This window comes from Heterodontus francisci, chromosome 3, assembly GCF_036365525.1.
Source record: "Heterodontus francisci isolate sHetFra1 chromosome 3, sHetFra1.hap1, whole genome shotgun sequence".
Taxonomy (NCBI): Eukaryota; Metazoa; Chordata; class Chondrichthyes; order Heterodontiformes; family Heterodontidae; genus Heterodontus; species Heterodontus francisci.
The window spans coordinates 179233374-179259153 of NC_090373.1; the positions used below are offsets into that span (position 1 = coordinate 179233374).

The 25780-nt window shown below is 45.5% G+C and overlaps 1 protein-coding gene across 6 annotated transcripts in view; it reads right to left on the reverse strand.

The window, feature by feature from the left end:
* The window catches only part of daam2 (dishevelled associated activator of morphogenesis 2), a 391719-nt gene that overhangs the window by 14434 nt on the left and 351505 nt on the right, over positions 1–25780 (reverse strand). For all 6 annotated transcript variants that reach the window (XM_068027781.1, XM_068027780.1, XM_068027792.1 and 3 more), the window contains one exon: positions 8502–8672. In XM_068027781.1, coding sequence (XP_067883882.1) covers positions 8502–8672 — 171 coding nt within the window. The remainder of the gene's footprint in view (positions 1–8501; positions 8673–25780) is intronic.

The following is a 25780-nucleotide window of genomic DNA, read 5'->3' on the forward strand; positions in this document are numbered from 1 at the left end:
CATCTACAAGATGCACTGTAGCAATTTGCCAAGCTTCCTTCGACAGCAAATCTCTACCACCGAGACGGACGAGCGAGCAGACATGTGGTAACACTACAACCTGCAAGTTCCCCTCAAAGCCACACACACATTGACTTGGAACTCTATTGCCTTTGCTTCAATGTAACTGGGTAAAATACCTGGAAATCCTTTCCTAACAGCACTGTGGGTGTACCGACCCTACGTGGATTGGAGTGGTTCAAGAAGGCAACTCACCACCTTCTCAAGGGCAATTAGGGATGGGCAAAAATGCTGGCAATGCCCATATACCAGGAAGGAATAAAAAATATTGTCTTTGAGATGTTACCACATGCTAAGGGAGTGACAAAAATGCAAGTGATATTTCTTGAGTTTGTAGATCCTGTTGATAACAACTTAATTGGCCGATTAAAAGCCAAACTTGTCATCAGCTAACCACTGCTCATTAATATAGATCACTTTCTATTCTCCCAGGCTTCTCAGTAATAGTTTAAAACAATGAAATGCAATACTACAACAAATTAACATTGCTGACCATCTTCAACCTATTTCTATATATTTTAAATAATTATTTTGTTCTAAAATATTGACCTTTTTCACCAAAGTGAAGGACTTGGTGGATAATGAGTCTAGGGAAGGGAGTGTAGATAGTCTGGGTCATATCGTTATCAAAAAGGAGGAGGTGTTGGGCGTCTTGAAAAGCATTAAGGTAGATAAGTCCCCAGGCCCTGATGGGATCTACCCCAGAATACTGAGGGAGGCAAGGGAGGAAATTGCTGGGGCCTTGACAGAAATCTTTGTATGCTCATTGGCTACAGGTGAGGTCCCAGAGGACTGGAGAATAGCCAATGTTGTTCCTTTGTTTAAGAAGGGTAGCAAGGATAATCCAAGAAATTATAGGCCGGTGAGCCTTATGTCAGTGGTAGGGAAATTATTGGAGAGGATTCTTCGGGATAGGATTTACTCCCATTTGGAAACAAATGAACTTATTAGCGAGAGGGAGCATGGTTTTGTGAAGGAGAGGTCATGTCTCACTAACTTGATCGAGTTTTTTGAGGAAGTGACGAAGATGATTGATGAAGGAAGGGCAGTGGATGTTATCTACATGGACTTCAGTAAAGCCTTTGACAAGGTCCCTCATGGCAGACTGGTACAAAAGGTGAAGTCACACGGGATCAGAGGTGAGCTGGCAAGATGGATACAGAACTGGCTCGGTCATAGAAGACAGAGGGTAGCAGTGGAAGGGTGCTTTTCTGAATGGAGGGCTGTGACTAGTGGTGTTCTGCAGGGATCAGTGCTGGGACCTTTGCTGTTTGTAGTATATATAAATGATTTGGAGGAAAATGTAGCTGGTCTGATTAGTAAGTTTGCGGACGACACAAAGGTTGGTGGAGTTGCGGATAATGATGAGGATTGTCAGAGAATACAGCAGGATATAGATTGGTTGGAGACTTGGGCGGAGAAATGGCAGATGGAGTTTAATCCGGACAAATGTGAGGTAATGCATTTTGGAAGGTCTAATACAGGTGGGAAGTATACAGTAAATGGCAGAACCCTTAGGCGTATTGACAGGCAGAGAGATCTGGGCGTACAGGTCCATAGATCACTGAAAGTGGCAACGCAGGTGGATAAGGTAGTCAAGAAGGCATACGGCATGCTTGCCTTCATTGGTCGGGGCATAGAGTATAAAAATTGGCAAGTCATGCTGCAGCTGTACAGAACCTTAGTTAGGCCACACTTGGAATATTGCGTGCAATTCTGGTCGCCACACTACCAGAAGGACGTGGAGGTTTTGGAGAGGGTACAGAAGAGGTTTACCAGGATGTTGCCTGGTCTGGAGGGCATTAGCTATGAGGAGAGGTTGGATAAACTCGGATTGTTTTCACTGGAACGACGGAGGTGGAGGGGCGACATGATAGAGGTTTACAAAGTTATGAGTGGCGTGGACAGAGTGGATAGTCAGAAGCTTTTTCCCAGGGTGGAAGAGTCATTTACTAGGGGACATAGATTTAAGGTGTGAGGGGCAAAGTTTAGAGGGATATGCGAGGAAAGTTTTTTACACAGAGGGTGGTGAGTGCCTGGAACTTGCTGCCAGGGAAGGTGGTGGAAGCAGGTACATTAGCGACGTTTAAGAGGCATCTCGACAAATACATGAATAGGATGGGAATAGAGGGATACGGACCCCGGAAGTGCAGAAGGTTTTAGTTTAGACAGGCATCAAGATTGGAGGGCCGAATGGCCTGTTCCTGTGCTGTACTGTTCTTTGTTCTTTGTTCTTTTTGCTGTTACAAGGACTGATGCATGAAGCCTTCTGGCCCATTTCTCCCTATCTCATAATATGAAAACTGCTCCCAGACTCATTTTCACAGCTTTTCAAGGATGTTGTTCTTGTGGCTGCCCGGGGAGACAAGGGGAAGGAGCAGGTTAAAGGTCAAGAGAGAGAAGAAAAAACTTCTTCGTGAAATTCTGACATAAAACATAATCCTCCGTGTTTTGAACTAAAATGGAAGGAGAGAAGAAAATAAAACACTGGAAAATACCCAAATAAAATCAAAATCTGTTTGTTGGTGGCTCAGGATTTTGCACAAAAAGGGAGATCTTTAATCCTTGGTTCCCAGCAGTTCCTGGGTATGAGTGGAGACCTGACAGAATGTCTGGTATTAAAGGAGCGCACAGTTCCCATGCTTTAATGGTATGTGGAGACCCTGGGAGTAAGTGGTTCACAGGAATCCTGGGGGAATGAGGTAGTGGCTGTACTGCCCCATCCCTGCAGCATTTCTGTACCCTGTCCAAAATGATTAACAAGCCCAGAGGGAATGGTGGGGGCGGGCTCCCGAAACATTGGCCAAGATCACAAACACTTGGCCTGCCTCTGTCTGACCTTGTTTGTTCTTTCCTTTCTTTCAGCACTCTTTGTTGAGAGCAGTATCCATTTATAATGCTATGGTGTGAAGTTGGTGGGGGTGGGGGTGGTGATGAAGGGGTGTCAGTAGGGTTACCAACCCCCCAGGATTTCCCTGGCGTCTCCAGGAATTAAAGACCAATCTCCAGGACATTGCTGGAGGTGGTCATAAAGGGTTTATTCCATTTCCAATTGGCGTGGGAAGGTGGGGCACCGCGAGGGTCGGCATGTCGGGCAATTATTGGCGAGGGTGTGGGAACAAGGTGGAGGAAGAGGCCGTGCGATCAATCTGTCCAAGCAGAGTTGGCAACCCTCGGGTGCCATTTGGGTCCTCTATCTTTGTTTTGATGAAGGAAGGAAGCCGAGCGCCATGAAACCACGCCTGGAGCTGCCATCTCCTTTTTCCTCTGCCAGCTTGCTTCCCTCTTCCTCTCCGGAAGATTCTTGGCTCAGGCTGGGATAAAATTCCACATGTGGCAGCAGCAGCCCTCTGCCGCTCCGCAGCTTTGTATATGAGATGACCGAGCGAGCATCAGCAGGCTTTTCCAACATGCTGGGGGCAGGGAGAGATTGAATTCTGGCTGAGATGCATCCGATCCTCATCCAGCTTCCTCCACCGACTCCTTCCTTCTAATCGGAGTTACAGGTAGCAATCAGAAGCTGGAAGCCCTTTCCCCTGGCTGATATTTCCTTCCTACCCAGCCCAGGGGAATGGAGGCTGCCTCTATTCTCCCTACTGCTACCCTGATGGAGATCAGCTAATTCAAAGCTGGGATGTACAAGGCTGGCTGTTATACATTGAATTGGGTCATTGATTTGAATAGGTCACGCTCATTAATATTTTATATATTTGTTGTCTGGGTGTGGGGCACTGCTGGCTGGGTCACATTTACTGTCCATGTATTGTTACTGTGAAAAGGTGGTAAGCTTCCTAACTGTGCTTCATAATAATGACTTTACAGCTGAATAGCTTTCTAGGTCTTCATGTGAATGGTAGTGCAGTGGTCATGTTACTGGGCTAGTAATCTAGCAGAGCATGAGTTCAAGTCTCCCTAATGCAGTTTGTAAATTTGAATTCAGGTTTTAAAAATCCTGGAAATAAAAAAGCTGGTACCAGTAAAGATGGCCACAGTCATAAAAACCTAATGAGCATTAAGGGAAGGAAAGCTCGCATCCATACTCAGCCTCACCAATCTCACACCAACATCTTTGACTCTTAACTGCCCTCTATAGTGGACGAGAAAGCCACTCAGCTGTATTAAACAGCTGTGCAGTGGTTCAGGAAGAAGGCCCATCATTTTCACAGGGCAACTAAAGATGGGCAATAACTGCTGGCCTTGCCAGCAGCGCCCACATTCTGAGATGTGGTCATGTGGGAAATTAGTGAGCCAGCTTGATTTTTTTATAATAATCTGATTGTTTCCCTTCCTCCTGGTGCTAGCCCATGATTTGTTGAATGGAGTTTCACAAGTTACTATGGTGCGATTTGAACTCTCAACCCGCTTTTGCTTGCTAATGTCAGATGATGCGGCCAATTCCAAGCATCGATACTTGAAGAGCTGAGAAAATGGCGCAAAATAAAAGTTTTAGATGCTTTGTGGCAGGAGCTTCCAAAGTTTTGAATTATCTGTGATGGAGGAAGTAATATTTGTGTGAAATGTGAATAACTGAATGGGAGGGAGCTGAGCCTGACACGGCACATTGCTTTGAATGGATCGCAAGGCGCCACAAATGCTCTGCTTCTGAAATAAGATCTTTTTAAAACCAACCCAGTATTGGATATAATGGCCTTTCCTTTTAATGAGTATCCAAGTCATTCACTACCATTTGATGTTAAGATTGTACCCTAGGCTGGGAGACAGCAAAATGGAAATAAATAAAATCCCTCTTTCGAAAGCTTTGCCTCTTGGCTGCCCCCTAATTTGTGTGGTGCAGAGGAAGATGGCTTGGCACAATGATAATCTCTACAATTGGGGATATCAGGAGACCTGAACAGCTCAGATTGAATTATTTTACCCAGGTGGGCAGGGGGTGGCGTAAAACATGTGGAAAAGACCGTTGAGGGATGGCAGTGGAGGTGCAAGTAGATTCAAGAGGGTACAGAACAAAGATCTGGTGAAGAAAGAAATTGGGGAAGACTTTTGTTCTCAGCAGCGAGGCCTCAGAGCTTGGTGAGGAAGAAGCGTCAATCACAAATTAGGAGATGAGCTGCAAATGATTTTCCACCCATTAAAACGACATGAACCCCAGAGTGGCTTGTGCCCAAATCTGCAGTCACTGTTTCCGCCTCAAACTAACTTCCTCCTTCCTACACAAGCTCTTACATCTGGTTATCAAAGGGAACATCTGGTCTGTAGTCGCTCAACCAACATCATTACAGCAGATGAGCATTTAGTTCGCTGTTTCTGGGACCTTGCTGTGTGCAAATTGATTGCCACGTTTCTTACATTATAACAGTGACTACACTTCAAAAGAAGTACTTCTTTGGCTGTAAACGGCCTGAGGTTATGAAAGGTGATGTATAAGTGCAAGTTCTTTCTATTTAGACTTGCATCAGGGCCTTAAGTGTGTCCAATTTACATGTCTGAATGAGACTCCCAGGTCCAGTTGGAAAGGATAGCACAGGAGCAAGAACAGGGCAGTAAGTTGAGCTCCATGATATTGGGAATACCACCACAGATCGCAGAAAGATAAGAAACGAGGGCGGTAAGGAGTTCCATTGTTTTAAGGCCGTAGGAATGAAAGACAAGGAGATTAATTTAAAACAGGGAGGGCATGGGGGCGGCGAGGAGCATGGTGACTGCTTGGGGTTGTGTATTGGAACTTGGAAGGGAAGCTCAGGGTTGACGAAAGGTTGAAGGCTGAAGGTGAGAGAAAGATTGACTATTAGACAAGCTTTGCTCAGGAGATTGTCAGGCTTTTTTTTGCATGATATAAATTACCTCACAGTGTAATAAAAAAAACACACACACACAATTCCTGCTTCTGTTCCTTTGGACAGCTGCCCGGCAAATTTAAATAAGTTAATTAAATAAATTCTCCACATCACCAACTGCTTTCTGTCAGTGACACATGGTAAAGATTTCCCTGGTAAGATAGGAAAAGGGGATTTTCTCGTAATTAGACTCTCATGGAATAAAAATATTTAGGGAATGCTGAAGGAGGAAAGAATTTGTCAGTGTGCTGTCAAGTTTAGTTGGAGTTACAGTTAAGTATCATTAGCTTGAACCCCATTTATATATATATAATTGCTGACTGCTGGGATATTAAGGCTGAGAGTTACTCCAAGGAATCAGATAATGGATCATAACAGTGAGAATATACTGCAATTACTGGCTTGGAGTACCAAGGGTTTTTCTCCAATATTTAAGGGAATGGGATTTTCCCCCCTGATTTTCCTCTGTACAAAAGCTGCATTGTCCTGTTGAGAACAGTTCAATATTATGAGGTGTGTGGGGTAGTGGGTGGAATATCAGGAGAACTGCCTTTAGTTGTGTTGATAAATTAGGTAGATGATGGGTCTAGATTTCAAAATGGTGAGGATGTAGGGAGGATGGAGATCATGTGGAACCGCATGTTTGAAACTGAAGAGAAATAGAGCAGGAAGGGTCAAGAGGAACAATGACCATAATCAGAAAACAAAACTTGTATTTACAGAGCACCTTTCACAACCTTTGAATGCCCCAAAGAGTTTTACAGCCAATATTGTGGGAAAAGTGGCAGCCAATTTGTACACAGCAAGATTCCACAAACAGCAATGAGATAATGACCAGATAATCTGCTCTTTAGTGATGTTGGTTGAGTGATATAGGAGCTGGATTTTGAGTCTGAAGCTGACCAGTGCAGTTCAGGCCTGTGTCAGCCCTATGCCGCACGATTGCCTTAGGTGTCCAGGCAGCAGATGTAGCACCTCTGCATCTTGTTGGCTGCTGTCCTGGACCTTGTGAAGAGTGTCCCACACAGATCCCTCCTCGCAGGTGGACACAAAACATCACGTGGCACAGCAGGGAAGTTCTCCCCAATGTTCTGGTCAATATTTATCCCTCAACCTATATCACGAAGTAGATTATCTGGTCAGTTATCTCACTGCTGTTTGTGGGACTTTACTGTGTGTAAATTGGTCTGGCTTAATTTAGTTGATTTGTTTGAGAAAGTCACCAACATGGGAGTATTTACTGATGTCTAGACAGACTTCCAGAAGACATTTGGTGATGTTCCACACAAGAGATTATTGGCAAAAATGACAGCTTTTTTTTAGTACACTCTGACTTAATTTATGTTTTAGGAAAACAATCAGAGTACAGTGAAATCCTCACAAAGCTTATTATCTACTCTCATCGAACCTCTCTCACCATTGCATCTCTTCCTGTCTTCTTTTTCACTCAGGTTGTCCTGTCCAATACAACACTAACCTATGGGGATGCTGTCATGTCGTTTCATTCTGATTTACAGTCACCTCATGCAGCTCCACTTCCACTGCAGCAGTTACCACACAACTGGTTGGCAGCAACTTGCCTGTTAATTCATGCCTATACCTTGAGTTTCCTTTTCCTTCCATTGCCCCAAGCCTTCCCAATCCCTTGCTAGACCTCTCCCCTTTCAGTCTGGGTGAGCACTCACAATGGAATGAAGTGCCTTCTGAGTCTTTCCTCTTAAATTTGGAAATTAAGCCGAAGTAGGAATAGACTGGATGTTAGGTGGCTCTTTTCCCAGAGAGTAGTGAGCCTCTGAGATACATTGTAGGCTGGTGTGGTTCTCGGTAAGTCTTCAAGAGGGAGCTGGACTGGTTCATGCAATCTCTTAGGCTGGCTTCAATGCCGTAAAGGGGTTAGAGTCATACAGCAGAGAATTGGAAAGGAATACTTTTCCTTTATTGGCCCTATGTTTGTTTTCCTGGAATTTCTGTTTCTCCAGGAGATCACATGGCTGCACATGTGAGTGTGTGTGTGCGCTTGGGTGTGCATGCATATGTCAAGCTCACGGGTCGCATGTTAGGGAGTGTCTAGTCATCCAGCATCATGAGTGTGGAGCAAGCTTGGAAGAGCTTCCTGTCATTTCTGTAAGTTTGCATGTAAAGTTTTTTTTTTGTTCCCCTATTCTCTTCAATAGTACCCCTTTTAATTTCACCTGCACTGCAATTTTCCTCTCTCACCACTTATAGTGCATGCCCTGCATACATACAAAATCTGCACCTGAAGTTAAACTTAACTATGGTAAGTGAGGGTTTGTGATACTGTATCTGTTACTCTGTATGCACACTTGCTGTCTGTGAAATAAAGCAGATTAGTGACTCGTGTGGTAATGAGTTGAACACAAAGATTTGCAAACCGCACACTTCTATTTTCTTCAGGCACACAGAATGCCTGCTACTTATCAATGGGGTGTGCACCCATATCAGATGCACACCACAGAATGGAGCATTACCTTTCATCCTGCCCTGGGTTAAAATTTGGCTCTTGGATTATGTGGCAAAGAACAAACGGTTTCCTTTACACCTCCTCCCATGAAGGCTGTCTGCACCTTTTAACGGAGTGGAGTTATACTAACGCTCCCCATGACTCTCCCACAATGCCTTTCTTACCATGGTTTCCATGCGAGCTCTGCGCTCCTCTTCCTCCTTCTTCCTTCTCATGTTCTCAAGGTCCTGTTTCGCCTCAGAAAACGATTGCAGGAATGTGTCAAATATGCCAAAGAATTCATCTGGCTGCATCTTTGTTTCATCTTCACTGAAGTGCTTCAGCATCTTGGAGTACTATCAAAGGAAAGGACAGAGCACAGGGCTTTAAGTGGAAGGTCCCAATTAGTTTAAACAAATGGAAGCAAAGTATCCAGCAGCTACTATATTCCACCTTTTAATGTAGATAAACATCGTGAGGTGCTTCACAGAGGCATAATCAGACAAAACAACTGGATTGCCTACCAAATCATGAGATATTATAGGGTTGATCAGATGCTTGGTCAAATTTTAATGATGGTTTTAAAGGAGTAGAGGGAGGTGGCAAGGCAGCGAGGTTTGGGGAGGCAATTCTAGTGTGTGCGGGATCCAGACGACACAAGGCACAGGCACCAATGGTGGGATGTAGGGGGACAGACACATACACATACAATGCAATGAAACACTTCTATGCTGTGGTGATGAAGAAATGCATTGATTAGAGGTTAAATGATAAAGCCCAGCTCCTTGGCTATCAATGATCAAGCAAAGAAAACAAATCACAGTACAGAGGTGACCCATTTTGGCTCAATGAAGGGTATTTTAACCCCTGAAAATGGGGGGTTTGTGTCAGGTGGGGGGGGAGGGGAGGGGTTGAAGTGTCAAGAGTCTGAATCCCAACCCTGACCTGCCTGCTTCTGGTTTTAACAGAAACGGGATCAGAGACAACCCACGCCAAGAAGGCAGACTGGTACTTTAAATATTATAATGAGGCTGCGTGCCATTTGAAATTTAACTCTGACTGGCCGGGGTTCCTGAGCCTCATGAAAACAACCAACTAAACTGAGGTAAGGGACTGCTGGTTCAGAACATGAGTTCCATTTCACTTACCTACTGGATCCTGCATGCTTGCCTGAACAAACCCCCATGATTGAAGACTCCTCTGCAAACCCCACCCCCCACCCTCAACTCCTGGCCCTTCCAATCTCCTCCAATCACCCCTACCAGGCCTCTAACCTCCCACCGAAGCCTCCAACCTCCCTTGGCAGGTCTCTGATTCCCCCCAATCTGGCCTCTGATCATCCCCAACTGAAGCCGCCAATTCCCCCACCCACCACCTCCATTCAACTTTCCCCAATGCATCCAACCTCTCACCTCCAGCACCCCACCCCTCCCCAACTACCTGGTCCTGTGGCTTCCTCCAGACTGCTCCCCACCTGATTGGAAGCCAAGCCTGTAATCCATACTGCGAGAGGTGTGGGGGGAATCCGACTTCTGGATTCTCTGTGCTCTACCAGTCCCCATCCTCCCCTCCCAAGGGGCCAGGTAAATGAAAATTACCCCACTCTTTATGTCAGTCAGTGCCACTGCTAGTTCGAAACTGGAGCTACCTACCCTAATCCCATTTCCTTACACCCTTTAATAGTCCTCTTCTTTGTGTATAATTGCTGGTAAACCTTGAGGTTGACTCAATTTCAATAAGCACTTGAAGTAATGCAATCCACATTCTAAGAACCCTTTTTAATATAAATAAAAGTTTAAATTTTAACCTCTCCCTTTCTTTTTCTAGCACTAATCCCAGATTTATGTCCTTCGTTGCTAATCTACATCCTCTCAAACACTTCATTGTTTTGAATGTTTGAAAATCTTTACTTTAAAAACACTACCTTACAACAACACTGTTTTCTTCAGTATAAAATCTTGTGCCAGACATTGAAGATTTAGCAAGCAGCTCCCATGCACTGTTCCGTATTGCCATTTGGTGAGCAAATTCCTGCCGATTTTTCAAAATGTTTCCTCCCTTTCTCATCCCTTCCTGAAGCAAGGAAAAAAAAATCACAGGCCCCCTCCCACACGACTGACCATTCATTGCATGCAAGCATGGGATGTCAGTTTTGACTCAATGGGCAGCACTCTTGCCTCTCAGTTAACAGCCTGTGGATTTAAGTCCCACTGCAGGTACTTGAAAAGTAAATCTTGATTGCCACTCCAGTGGAACTCTGCTCTGTTAGAGCTGCCATCTTTTGGATGCAACATTAAACTGTCTGTCATCTCAGGTGACTGCAAAAGATCCCATGGCACATTGAGATGCTGAATTGACATTGTGATTAAAAATGCTTAAGTCTTGTGATAAACCTAATTTCATCTGTTTTCATCAAACGTCACCAAGTTACCACTTTTAAATAAATGAAGGAAAATTTTTCAAAGCAAAGTTTAAAAAAAATTACATTTTAAAATGCTGTCCATTTTCGCTGGTTCACGATAGATTTTGCTTTTGACGATATGCAAATATGAGTGGAAACTCGGGGGGGGGGGGGGGGGGGGTAAAGACACGCTTCAAAATGACGTGAAATTTTAGACGCTATTTATGCCGGTCTTGCTGATTGAATCCAAAGTAGAATCTCTACCCCAGTGACAGAGCTCAGGATTTTCCTGTAAATTAAAGGGAACTGGTGGAAAATCCCTCAGTTGAGATTAGCTGACCCTTTCCAAACAATTTCTATAGCAGCAGCAAAACAGACCATGTGGTTATTAACAGGAATTGTCATATGGAATTTCAGTCGTAGTAAGTCAAGAATTTCTTTCAACAATGTCACTTTAAAGTCAACCCTGTGTTTTTTTTCTTCGTAAATGGGAAAAACACTATATGCAGCCAACTGGCATCACTTCATAGAGGGCTTTTGATAGTTATAAAATTATGACCTGATGTAATAATCACACCCACCCCCAAACCCCATTCTCAGCAGTAGCAAGTAACAGCTCATCAAAGGTTAAAAGTGGAAGGAGATGAGCTTCAGTGTCATTAATCAGAACACTGGACTGAATTTTATCTTCACGGCAGGGGTCTTGGCGATGGGCCAGGGGGCAACCTCGCCTCGGCCCTGATAGATCCCCAGCCACTTAACTGCCCACCATCAGGATCCCTGTCCCTTTAAGGAGGGGGATCCCGCTCCCAAGAGCTGCCAGCCAACCAGAGGGCCAGCAGCTCAGTAGAGCCAGCAGTGCCAGTGGGAGCGGTGGCCACTGCTGGTACTACAGGAGGCCTGGGATCAGGGCCAGCACTGGAGTCCTGGACCTCAGCCAAGTGTGGTGGGATCAGCAGGGCTAGTCTGTCAAGCCCTGGTGAGGGTGGCAAGGGGAGGTCATTGATGACTGGGGTGGGGGAGGAGTTGTTTGCAGAGGGGTGGCCTTTGCTGCCGTGGGCCACAGACTGCCCAGGGAGGACCCCCTGCCTTGTTTGACTGGATGACTTCCCCACATGGCAGGGCTCCCAACAGCCGCTGGTAAAATACCAGCAGTGGAGGGAAGAGGCTCTGAAGTGGCTATTAATTGTCCACTTAAGGGCCTCAAATCGGCCCCTGGGCGGGAAGGCCATATTCAGCCTTTCCCACCCCCAACAAAATTGCACGAAGGCGACATGCACTCCACCCCACCCCCACCCCTCCGCAGCTTTCTCTCACTATTTTATGGGCCTTCCTGCCCCAGCCCATCTCCCAAAGACTCATAAAATTCAGCCCACTGTATCTGAACCCACATCTTTGTTTAGTTTCTTTCCCTCATGCCAAGCTTATCTTGTCCAGCAGATTCACTGCCTGATCTCGACCCCCTAACTTCTCTTCTTGGCCCCCATGCTTGCTGACATTGTAGATGGTTCCCTCTCCTCAAGTGTTGTCTCCTTCCCTTTTAAAGCCAACCTCCTCAAAAATAATACTCTTGACCCCTCTGTCCTTAAGATTCTGAAGAGGCTTGACAGGGTACTGAGAGGTTGTTTCCCCTGGCTGAGGAATTTACAACATGGGGGCACAGTCTCAGGATAAGGGGTCGACCATTTAGAACTGAGATGAGGAGAAATTTCTTCACACAAAGGGTTGTGAATCTTTGGAATTGTCGACCATAGAGGGTTGTGGATGCTCCATTGCTGAGTATATTCAAGACTGAGATCAATAGATATTTAGTCTCTCAGGGAATGAAGGGATGTGGGGAGTGGGTGGGAAAATGGAGTTCAGGCAGAAGATCAGCCATGATCATATTGAATGGTGGAGCAAGCTCGAGGGGCCGTATGGTCTAGTCCTGCTCCTATTTCTTGTGTTCTTATGTTACAAACTATCACTCCATCTCCAAGCTCCATTTTTTCTCTGAAGTCCTTGAACTAGGTCTTGCCTCTCAAATCCATGCTCAATCCCACAACTCTCTGTTTACATCTCTCCAATCAAGTTTCTGCCACTGCCCACTGAAATAGCTCTAATTAAATTCTTAAATGACTGTGATTGTGACCTTGGTAAACTATCCCTCCTCATTCTTCTCTCCCTGCCAGCCTGCAGCCTTCAACACAGTCAACAACACCATCCTCCTCCAATGCATCCCCATCCGCTGCACAGCTGGGAGGGAGTGCTGTTGCTGGGTTCCACGCTTACCTGTCCAATCGTAGTAGAAAACTTCCTGCAATGGCTTATCTTCCTACCCCTAAACCATTAACTCTGGAGTCGCTTGAGGATCTATCCTTGGCTCTTTTCTATTTCTTATCTGCATGTTGCCCTGTCGGCAACATCAACCCCCTGCTTGTCCAACATCCAGTACTGGATGATCCTCAATGTTCTCAAATTAAACCTTGAGAAGATCAAAGCCATTGTCTTCGGAACCCAACACAAGCACCAATTTCTCAGCACCAGGTCCATCCTCCTGCCTGGCCATTGAGGCTGAACCAGACTTTTTCCAACCGCGACATCATATTCAACCCCGAGCTGAGCTTCCGACTCCATACCCTCTCTATCACAATCTCTGCCCTCTTCCAAATCTGTAACATTGTCTGTGCCCACTCCCACTTCAGTTCATCTTTTGCTTAAACCCTCATTCACACTTTTGTTGCCTCCAGATTTGACTATTCCAATATCATCCTAGCTAGCCTCTCCCCGTGTATCTTCTGTAAACTTCAGCTCATCCAAAATTCTGCTACCCATATCTCAACCTTCACGAAGTCCCTTCACGCACCAACCCTGTGCTCACTGATGCCAGGTCCATTAAGGTCTCAAAGAGAAAATTCTCATCCTTCTGTTCAAATGCCTTCATCACCTCACTCCTCCCTATCTCGGTAATCTTCTTCAGCCTTATAACCTGCCGAGAACTCTGTGTGCCCTCAACTCTAGCCTCTTGTGCATTCACGACTTACTTTGCTCCATCATTGGTGGCCGTGACTTCAGATGTCTAGGCCCTAAGCTCGGAAATTCCCTCTCTAAATCTCCCTGCCTCTCTACCTCTTTCCTCCTTTAAGACCCTCCTTAAAATCTACCGCTTTTAAGAAACATTTATTTACTACCTCCTAATATCTCTTTTGTTCGCTTTGTCAATTTTGCATCTGAAAAACATTTCTATGAAGCAACTTGGGACTTTCTACTTATGTTTAAGGTGTCATCTAAATTCAAGGTGTTGTGTCCTTGCCAGCAACTGAGCTCACTCAATTTTCATCACCCTTTGATGGGTGAACATTTTATAAAACAATCACTTGCTGTGATAAGTAATGTGGCATGCTAAATAATCAAAGCACCAAGATTCTGAATGTCCAATTCACTTGCTCTTAAGTTCCCGATCTTGCCCACAGTGCTTCGTACAAAAATAGAGTCGGGCTCCTGGAACGGGTTGACTTCTGATAGATGTTTTTCTCCTTGAGCTTTCTGGAGCCACGGTACTTTGGTTTGTTTGTCCCTCTTTGTTTTTTCACGGTCTCCTTTGGTCTCTTCAGAATGTATACATTTCGCAGGCACAACAACAGAGGTCAACCTGTTTCCAGGCCTCAACCAATGCTGCTCTGAGGCTGGCCACTTGTGAGTTACACATGGAAAAGTGTCTTGGAGGGAAAGGATATCTCCCTTCATCTGATTTTCCCCTCACTCCCTTTGGGGAATGATTGTATTTTCTCTGTGGTGTCTATCCTTGGAGAGGTGGTTAAGATCAAAGGTGGAGAAGCATGTCAAAATGTGACATGCATTGTTGCAGTTCCTGTGAGAAAAGTCATTGTATTTTAACAGCTCTTTTAGACAGTAATTGAACAAAGGTCATCATTACATTGACTCTACTCAATAAACTGTAGGATTTCCGTGACCCCTTTAAATAGTGATGTTAAGCGTCAGTTTGGTTTACTGGTTGCACAATTATCTCTGAATTATACAGTTTTGGGTTCAAGTCCCCACTGCAGGATTTAAGCACGGCATCTAGGATCACACTACAGTGTAGTACTCAGTGCATGCTACATTGTCGGAGGGACTGCCTTTTGGACAAGTCTCTGCCTGCGCACATTTAGTCTATCAGTTAACAGTTTTGTAAGTATTTCCTGATCTCTGAAGCGGTGCCATGGAGCTGAGCACAGAACTTTAAAAAAAAGACTTCAGTTCAGTACTTAGAGAACGCTGCACTGTCACAGGTTTTGACTGAGACATTAGACTGTGGATGCAATCAGTTGGATGCAAAAGATCTTATGGCATTATTCTAAGAAAAATGAGTTCTCTCTCTTTCTCCGAGGCAGCATTTGCCCCTCAACCAACATCACCGAAACAAATGATCTGTTTATTTAACTGGTTTTGTGTGTGTGTGGGTCCTAGCTCTCTAGGCATTGTGTGAATTCCTTTTAGCCATGTGACTACTTCAAGATTAATCCAACCATGTCCAGATTTTTCGATTAGACAATCAACGTCTAAAACAGTTGAGTTAGTGTGAGCTCACTGCCTATACCATAACAATGATTTGCTTTTAATGTAGGAAAAGATCGCAAGGGGCTTCACAGAAATGTGAAGAAAGAAGATGAAATGGTGACTACACTTTAAAAGTAATTATATAGATGTTGAAGCGCTGAGGAGCATCCTGAAGATGTGAAAAGCGTCAGATAAATGCAAGTTCTTTCTTTCACTCTGTCCTGTCTTCCACTCAGTAGCAAAATACAAACTAGATTTCAGCATTGAATTCCATACTTAACATTGCCCGCTGTCACAGCGACAAACAGATCTTATCTGAAAAGCTCCTCAGCCTATGCTATTGGTGCTCCACCACCTTCAGGCCTACATTTCCTTGCTGATTTATTTCTGTCAGCTCCAACACAATCTGGTTACGATTAGCTGAGGTCATCATTCTATCTATCTGTGCATTGAGCCCAACCGGGAGGAATTCCTTTCAGCCATGTAACTACTTCAAGAGCGGTTCAGCAATTTTCAGATTCTTCAACTATGCAACCAAGGACTGAAATAGTTGAGTGTATCTCAACAGATGACTAAAGAAAAATAAGCTTTCTATTTATAATACAGTCTGGTGTGGGAACTGTGCTGAGTTTTAAGACTAATTTATATATTTATAGCTCCACAGCGGTGATGTCATTTTGACCTTTCACCTCTGAGAACTGGGGTTCAATGCACCCAGAGATGGGATGAAAGTCTCCATTGTCCTGAATGGAATGAGTTTATGGCAGTTCCAGCCCAGTTTTTAATGATTATGGAACCACATCACAAGTTTGCTCCCAAATTGGTACTCACAATGGGGGGTTGGGTGGAACTGTTGTGGGGGGGGGCTCCTCTTGGTGTTGAAATTGCTGTTACACAGGAAAAGGAGTAGGACATTCAGCCCCTTGAGTCTGCTCCACTATTCAACATGGTTGATCTGTATCTTAACTCCATCTAACCGCCTTGACTCCATATCACTTTATTACTCTTACCGAACAAAAATTTAACAGCCTCAGTTTTGAAATTTTCAATTGACTCCCAGCCTCAACAGCTTTCTGCAGGGAGAGAGTTCTATATTTCTGCTACCCTTTGTGTGAAGAAGTGTTTCCTGATTTCACTCTTGAATGGCCTACCTCTAGTTTTATCAGTGACATAAAGGGATATGGGGATAGTGTGGGAAAAGGTCATTGTCATGATCAGCCATGATCGTATTGAATGGTGGTGCTGGCTCGATGGGATGAATGTCCTATTCCAGTTCTTATGTTTAAGGTTATGCCTCCTTGTTCTAGATTCCCTTAACAGAGGGAGTAGTTTCTCTTTATCTACACTATCAAATCCTTTAGTTATCTTAAACACCTCCCCTTCAATTTTCCACACAATTTTAGCTTTCCTAATGGTTTAATGGATAACTGCTCCTCCCTGATGTGCCACTAACCTATGGAGAAACAAGGGTCTCAAATTTGGCGCCTTAATTTGAGCTGATCTCAGCTGGTGCAGTAGCTGGCCTGTTATAACTAGTCTCACCACCCTGGATTAGAAAGAAGCGGGGAAGTAGCCAGCATTCACTCACCTGATGACTAAGAAATGACTCTTTCCACAAAGTGCAAAGGTCAGTCGAGGACAGTGCTCATACTCAGCTGTGATGCCCACTACAAGTAGCCCTCTGAAATGGTCTAGTGAACCTCTCAGTTGTATCAAACTCAAGGGCAACTAGGGGATGGGCAATGAATGTCAGCCTCGTGAAATAATCACAGTATAGGCTCAATGCTGAAGAATGGCCAGCTGGTTGAGGTGCACATGGAGTGCCTACAGTTCCTCAGTCGGGCAACAGGCAGCACTGTTGGAACAGGAGTAAGCGGTGGTGGGGGCAACAGAGGACTGCATAGGGAAATGCACGGTCACACAGACCACTTTAGAACCCAAAATGAAGTCCCTAGGCCTATTAGTGTCCTATCAATCCAATCTAATCATGCTCTTTGAACTAGCTATTCATTTCTTCGCATTAATCAAGTTTCCCGAGTACTGCAGAGACACCAAACCTAACAACAAATTGGAGTTAAATAGTGCCAAAAGCATACTTTCATGCATGCTTTCAGAATCTACAAACTAAAGAAAAATTCTCGAGCTTGTAACAAGAACAACAACAATTTGCATTCATATCGTGCTTTTAACATTGTAAAACGTCTCAAGCTGCTTCACAGGAACGTGATCAGACAAATTTTGACACTGGGCCGCATGAGATATTCGGACAAGTGACTAAAAGCTTGGTCAAAGATTTAGATTTTAAGGAGCATCCTACAGGAGGAGGGAGAGGTAGAAAGATGAAGAGGTTTAGGGAAGGAATTCCAGAGCTTAGGGCCTAGGCAGATGAAGTCATGGCCCCCAGTGGTGGAGCTATTAAAATTAGGGGTGCACAAGACACCAGAATTGAAGGAACGCATTTGTACATTGGTTTCCTGTTCAATGGTTTTGCTCATATGGGTTTAAGGCAAACTAACTGTCACAACTAATGTACTGAGGCTGCCCAGATTCAATCTGTGCTGAAGGCTTTTATAAAATTGATTATTGTATAACTGTGCACTGACCTAATTTTCCATTCTGGCAATAAGTACTGGCCTGGCATTTTATAGAACAGAGGCCCCAAGAGACAGGGTAGCAGCAGCCTACCAGAAATGGTCCTGGACTTACAATGCAATGATCCTGGGTTCAAATCCCACCATAGCAGCTCATGAAATTAAACTGAATAAGTCCAGTATTTTGTAGGCTTGCATCAGAAAATGACAATGAAATCTGTGAGGTGGCAGAAAGAATGACTAGTTTACTAATGTCCTTCATAGAAAGTGATAATGGCAGATTCTTTGTAGGTGCAGTTCTTGTCTCTGTAGTTGATGGTGACTGAAGAGGCCAATTCTTGAGAGTTAGGGCACAACAAATCCTAGTTTGGAGGGGCTCTGATATAACTGTATATATATCTTAATTTCCATTAGGGCAACAAGAGATGGGGATAAAAATAACAATATAAGGGATTGTTCGCTGTGGCTCAGCCATTAGCATGCTTGCTTCTGAATCAGAAGGTTGTGGGTTCATATCCCAAGCCAACACCAGGGCAGCACAGTGGTTAGCACTGCAGCCTCACAGCTCCAGCGACCTAGGTTCAGTTCTGGGTACTGCCTGTGCGGAGTTTGCAAGTTCTCCCTGTGACTGCGTGGGTTTCTGCTGGGTGCTCTGGTTTCCTTCCACAGCCAAAGACTTGCAGGTTGATAGGTAAATTGGCCATTGTAAATTGCCCCTAGTTTAGGTAGGTGGTAGGAGAATTGAGGGAAGGTGGAGATGTGGTAGGGAATATGGGATTAATGCAGGATTGGTATAAGTAGGTGGTTGTTGGTCAGCACAGACTCGATGGGCCGAACGGCCTGTTTCAGTGCTGCATCTCTCTATGACTCTCTCTCCCTATGACAACAAAAATCTATGCTCAGACCCCAGTGCAATACTGGGGGAATGCTGCATTGCTAGAGGTGCTGTATTTCAGAAGAGATATTAAAGTGAGGTCCTGGCTGCCCTCTGTGTTAAATGTAAAAGATCCCATGGCACAGTTTTGAAGAAGCATAGGAGAATCATCCCAGATGTCCTGGCCAAAATTTATCCCTCAATCAACATCATGAAAACAGATCATCTGGTCAATATCACAATTAGGGGAGGCTGTGGCGTAGTGGTATTATCACTGGACTAGTAACCCAGAGACCCAGGGTATTGATCTGGAGACATGGGTTCGAATCCCACCACAGCAGAAGGTGTAGTTTGAATTTAATTCATAAATCTGGAATTAACAGCTAGTCTAATGATGGTCATGAAACCATTGTCGATTGTTGTAAAAACCATCTGGTTCACTAATGTCCTTTAGGGAAGGAAATCTGCTGTCTTTACCTGGTCTGGCCTACATGTGACTCTAGACCCACAGCAACTCTTACATGCCCTCTGAAATGGCCTAGCAAGCCACTCAGTTGTACCTAACCGCTACGAAGTCAATGAAAATAAATGAATCCAGACGGACCGCCCGGCATCGACCAAGGCACCGGAAACGACAACAGCAAATCCAGCCCTATCGACCCTGCAAAGTCCTCCTTACTAACATCTGGGGGCTTGTGCCAAAGTTGGGAGAGCTATCCCAGATTAGTCAAGCAATAGCCTGACATAGTCATACTCACGGAATCATACCTTACAGACAATGTCCCAGACGCTGCAATCACTATCCCTGGGTAAGTCCTGTCCCACCGGCAGCGACAGACCCACCAGAGGTGGTGGCATAGTGGTCCACAGTAGGGAGGGAGTTGCCCTGGGAGTCCTCAACATCGACTGCAGACCCCATGAAGTCTCATGTCATCAGGTCAAACATGGGCAAGGTAACCTCCTACTGATGACCACCTACCGCCCTCCCTCAGCTGATGAGTCAGTAATCCTCCATGTTGAACACCATTTGGAGGAAGCACTGAGGGTGGCAAGTGCACAAAATGTACTCTGGGTGGGGTACTTCAATGTCCATCACCAAGAGTGGCTCGGTAGCACCGAGCTGGCCAAGTACTAAAGGATATAGCTGCTTGACTGGGTCTGCGGCAGGCGGTGGGGGAACCAACACGAGGGAAAAACATACTTGATCTTGTCCTCACCAATCTTCCTGCCACAGATGCTTCTGTCCATGACTGTATTAGTAAGAGTGACCACCACACAGTCCTTGTGGAGACGAAGTCCCGCCTTCACATTGAGAATACCGTCCATCGTGTTGTGTGGCACGATCGCCGTGCTGAATGGGATAGATTTCGAATGGATCTAGCAATGCAAAACTGGGCATCCATGAGGCACTGTGGGCCATCAGCAGCAGCAGAATTGTACTCAACCACAACCTGTAACCTCATGGCCCGGCATATTTCCCACTCTACCCATTACCATCAAGCCAGGAGACCAACCCTGGTTCAATGAAGAGTGCAGGAGGGTCTGTAAGAAGCAGCATCAGGCATACTTCAAAATGAGGTGAAGCTACAACCCAGGACTACTTGCATGCCAAACTGCATAAGCAGCATGCAATAGACAGAGCTAAGCGATCCCATAACCAACAGATCAGATCTAAGCTCTGCAGTCCTGCCACATCCAGTCATGAATGGTGGTGGACAATTAAACAACTAACTGGAGGAGGTGGCTCCACAAATATCCCCATCCTTAATGATGGGGGAGCCCAGCGCATCAGTGCAAAAGATAAGGCTGAAGAATTTGCAACAATCTTCAGCCAGAAGTGCCGAGTTGATGATCCATCTCGGCCTCCTCCTGAAGTCCCCAGCATCACAGATGCCAAACTTCAGCCAATTCTATTCACTCCACGTGATATCAAGAAACGACTGAAGGCACTGGATACTGCAAAAGCTATGGGCCGTGACAATATTCCGGCAATAGTACTGAAGACCTGTGCTCCAGAACTTGCCGCACCTTTAGCCAAGCTGTTCCAGTACAGCTACAACACTGGCATCTACCCTGCAATGTGGAAAATTGCCCAGGTATGTCCTGTACACACAAAGCAGGACAAATCCAACCCGGCCAATTACCGCCCCATTAGCCTACTCTCAGTCATCAGTAAAGTGATGGAAGGTGTCATCAACAGTGCCATCAAGTGGCACTTGCATAGCAACAACCTGCTCAGTGATGCTCAGTTTGGGTTCTGCCAGGGCCACTCAGCTCCTGACCTCATTACAGCCTTGGTTCAAACATGGACAAAAGAGCTGAAATCAAGAGGTGAGGTGAGAGTGACTGCCCTTGACATCAAGGCAGCATTTGACCGAGTATGGCATCAAGGAACCCTAGCAAAACTGAGGTCAATAGGAATCAGGGGGAAAACCCTCCGCTGGCTGGAGCCACACCTAGCACAAAGGAAGATGGTTGTGGTTGTTGGAGGTCAATCATCTGAGCTCCAGGACATCACTGCAGGAGTACCTCAGGGTAGTGTCCTAGGCCCAACCATCTTCAACTGCTTCATCAATGACCTTCCTTCAATCATAAGGTCAGAAGTGGGGATGTTCGCTGATGATTGCACAATGTTCAGCACCATTCGCAACTCCTCAGATACTGATACAGTCTGTGTAGAAATGCAGCAAGACCTGGACAATATCCAGGCTTGGGCTGATAAGTGGCAAGTAACATTCGCGCCACACAAGTGCCAGGCAATGACCATCTCCAACAAAAGAGAATCTAACCATCTCCCCTTGACATTCAACAGCATTACCATCGCTGAATCCCCCACTATCAACATCCTAGGGGCTACCATTGACCGAAAACTGAACTGGAGTAGTCATATAAATACCGTGGCTACGAGAGCAGGTCAGAGGCTAGGAATCCTGAAGCGAGTAACTCACCTCCTGACTCCCCAAAGCCTGTCCACTATCTACAAGGCACAAGTCAGGAGTGTGATGGAATACTCTCCACTTGCCTGGATGGGTGCAGCTCCAACAACACTCAAGAAGCTCGACACCATCCAGGACAAAACGGCCCGCTTCATTGGCACCCCATCTACAAACATTCACTCCCTCCACCACCGACGCACAGCGGCAGCAGTGTGTACCGTCTACAAGATGCACTGCAGCAATGCACCAAGGCTCCTTCGACAGCACCTTCCAAACCCGCGACCTCTACCAACTAGAAGGACAAGGGCAGCAAATACATGGGAACACCACCACCTGCAAGTTCCCCTCCAAGTCACACACCACCCTGACTTGGAACTATATCGTCGTTCCTTCACTGTCACTGGGTCAAAATCCTGGAACTCCCTTCCTAACAGCACTGTGGGTGTACCTACCTCACATGGACTGCAGCGGTTCAAGAAGGCAGCGTACCACCACCTTCTCAAGGGCAATTAGGGATGGGCAATAAATGCTGGCCTGGCCAGCGATGCCCACATCCCGTGAATGAATTAAAAAAAAACATCAGTGCAAAAAGCAGAAGCATTTGCAACAATCTTCAGCCAGGAGTGCCGAGTTGATGATCCATCTCGGCCGCCTCCTGAAGTCACCAGCATGACAGATGCCAGACTTCAGCCAATTCGATTCACTCCGCGTGATATCAAGAAACGACTGAAGGCACTGGATACTGCAAAGGCTATGGGTCCTGACAATATTCCAGCAATTGTACTGAAGACCTGTGCTCCAGAACTTTCTGCACCCCTAGCCAAGCTGTTCCAGTATAGCTACAACACTGACATCTACCCGGCAATGTGGAAAATTGCCCAGGTTTGTCCTGTACACAAAAAGCAGGACAAGTCCAACCCGGCCAATTACCGCCCCATCAGTCTACTCTCAATCATCAGTAAAGTGATGGAAGGTGTCATCAAAAGTGCCATCAAGCAGCACTTGCTCAGCAATAACCTGCTCAGTGACGCTCAGTTTGGGTTCTGCCAGGGCCACTCAGCTCCTGACCTCATTAGAGCCTTGGTTCAAGCATGGACAAAAGAGCTGAACTCAAGATGTGAGGTGAGAGTGACTGCCCTTGACATCAAGGCAGCATTTGACCGAATATGGCATCAAGGAGCCCTAGCAAAACTGGAGTCAATGGGAATCAGGGGGAAACCCCTCCGCTGGCTGGAGTCACACCTAGCACAAAGGAAGATGGCTGTGGTTGTTGGAGGCCAATCATCTGAGCTCCAGGACATCACTGCAGGAGTTTCTCAGGGTAATGTCCTCGGTCCAACCATCTTCAGCTGCTTCATCAATGCCCTTCCTTCAATCATAAGGTCAAAGTGGGAATGTTCGCTGATGATTGCACAATGTTCAGCACCAATCATGACTCCTCAGATACTGAAGCAGTTTGTGCAGAAATGCAGCAAGACCTGGACAATATCCAGGCTTGGGCTGATAAGTGGCAAGTAACATTTGTGCCACACAAGTGCCGGGCAATGACTATCTCCAACAAGAGAGAATCTAACCATCTCCCCTTGACATACAATGGCATTACAATCGCTGAATCCCCCACTATCAACATCCTGGGGGCTACCATTGACCAGAAACTGAACTGGAGCAGCCATATAAATACCGTGGCTGCAAGAGCAGGTCAGTGGCTAGGAATCCTGAAGCGAGTAACTCACCTCCTGACTCCCCAAAGCCTGTCCACCATCTACAAGGCACAAGTCAGGAGTGCGATGGAATACTCTCCACTTGCCTGGATGGGTGCAGCTCCAACAACACTCAAGAAGCTCGACACCATCCAGGACAAAGCAGCCTGCTTCATTGGCAGCCCGTCCACCACCCTCAACATTCATTTCCTCCACCATCGCGCACAGTGGCAGCAGAGTGTTCCATATACAAGATGCACTGCAGCAACGCACCAAGGTTCCTTCGACAGCACCTTCCAAACCCACGACCTCTACCACATCGAAGGACAAGAGCAGCAGATGCATGGGAACATCACCACCTGCAAGTTCCCGTCCAAGTCACACACCATCCTGACTTGGAACTATATCGCCGTTCCTTCACTGTCGCTGGATCAAGATCCTGGAACTCCCTTCCTAACAGCATGTTTACCTACCTCACATGGACTGCAGTGGTTCAAGAAGGCAGCTCACCACCACCTTCCCAAGGGCAGTTAGGGATGGGCAATAAATGCTGGCATCGCCAGTGACACCCACATCCCATGAATGAATAAAATAAAAGCTGTTTGTGGGAGCTTGCTGTGTGCAAATTGGATGCCTCATTTCCTACATTACAACAGTGACCACACTTCATTGGCTATAAAGCACTTTGAGACATATTGTGGTCATGAAAGGAACTAAGTAAATGCAAATCTTTCATTTTTTTATTTCCACTGATCTGCTGAAGTTACAGAGGGAGATCAGAAATATCTATGCTTACCCTGTGCCCCTTCCTTTTCTACAAACTCCATTTTTTCCCCCAGTGTTTACAGATACATTTTGCAAGCCAAGTCGCCCTGCATTGAGTCTCACGCAATGTGACTGTAGGTCAAATAATTAAGCATGGAAATCAGGATGACCAGCAAATCATAAGTGCTATGGCAAACCAACCATGCATAGGAACAGGAGTTGGCCATTCAGCCCCTTGAGCCTGTTTCACCACTCAATGAGATCGTGGTTGATCTGCCAGTTAGAAATTGCACTTTCAGCACTGGGTAAAGGGAAAATTAAAAGATGTAATGTAATTAAAGAGGAAAAAACTAAGAAATGTGTGACTGAAAGATTACAGTAGAAGGACAGGTTCGGGTATGCGGCCCAAATAAGCCTTCTTTATGCAAAAAAATGGAATATAAGGAATAAATTGAATGATTTGCAAATTCAGCTTAGAGTGTATGACATGGTAGCCATTACTGAGACATGAATGCAAGATGGTCAGGAATAGGAACTAAATATATCAAGCTTTAAGGTCCACAAGAAAGATAGGGAATCAGGTAGGAGGGGGAGGAGTAGCATTAGTGGTTAAGGTTGAAGTCACTTCAATGTAAAGAGAGGATATAATGTGAGGTAAGCAGGCAGTGAAGACTTTATGGGTAGAATTAAGAAACAGAAAAGGATTTAAAGGATTTAAGATTGCAGTGGGAGTTGTGTATTGGCCCCTTAGTAAGTGGTAGATTGTATAAATGCAAAGATTAGGCAAGGATGTAGCAGGGGCAGGGTGGTTTTAAAGGGACATTTCAACTTTCATATAGATTGGGATAAGCAGATTAGGACATGTCTGAAAGGTAATGAGTTACTAGAGTGTTTTCAGGACAGTTTTCTACAACAACTCCTCGAAGAGTATAGGGGATGTAGGACTACACTCAAGAAGGAAATTAGGAGGGCGAAAAGGGGCCATGAGATTTCCCTGGCAGATAAGATAATCCTAAAAGATTCCACAAGTATATTAAGAGTAAAAGGGTAGCTAGGGAGAGAGTAGGTCCCCTTAAGGATCAGTGTGGCAATCTATGTGTGGAGCCACGGGAAATGGGTGAGGTCTTAAATGAATATTTCTCATCCATATTTACCTTGGAGAAGGTCATGGAAGCTAGTGAGTTCAAGGGAGGGAACACCAATATCCTGGAGCATATCAACATTACAAAGGAGGAGGTGTTGGAGGTTTTGAAGCGCATTAAGGTGGATAAATCCCCAGGGCTGATCAGGTGTATCCTAGGATGCTATGGAAAGCAAGGGAGGAGATTGCTGGGGCCCTGGCAGAGATTTTTGTATCATCGTAAGCCACGGGTGAGATACCGGAAGACTGGAGGATAGCTAATGTTGTGCCTTTATTTAAGAAGGGCAGCAGGGATAAGCCAGGGAACTACAGGCCGATGAGCCTTACATCAGTGGTGGGAAAGTTACTGGAAGGGATTCTGAGAGACAGGATTTATATGCATCTGGAAAGGCATGGTCTGATTAGGGATAGTCAGCATGGCTTTGTGCATGGGAAATCATGTCTCACGAATTTGATTGAGTTTCTCGAGGAGGTGACCAAGAGGATTGACGAGGGCAGGCGATAGACATTGTCTACA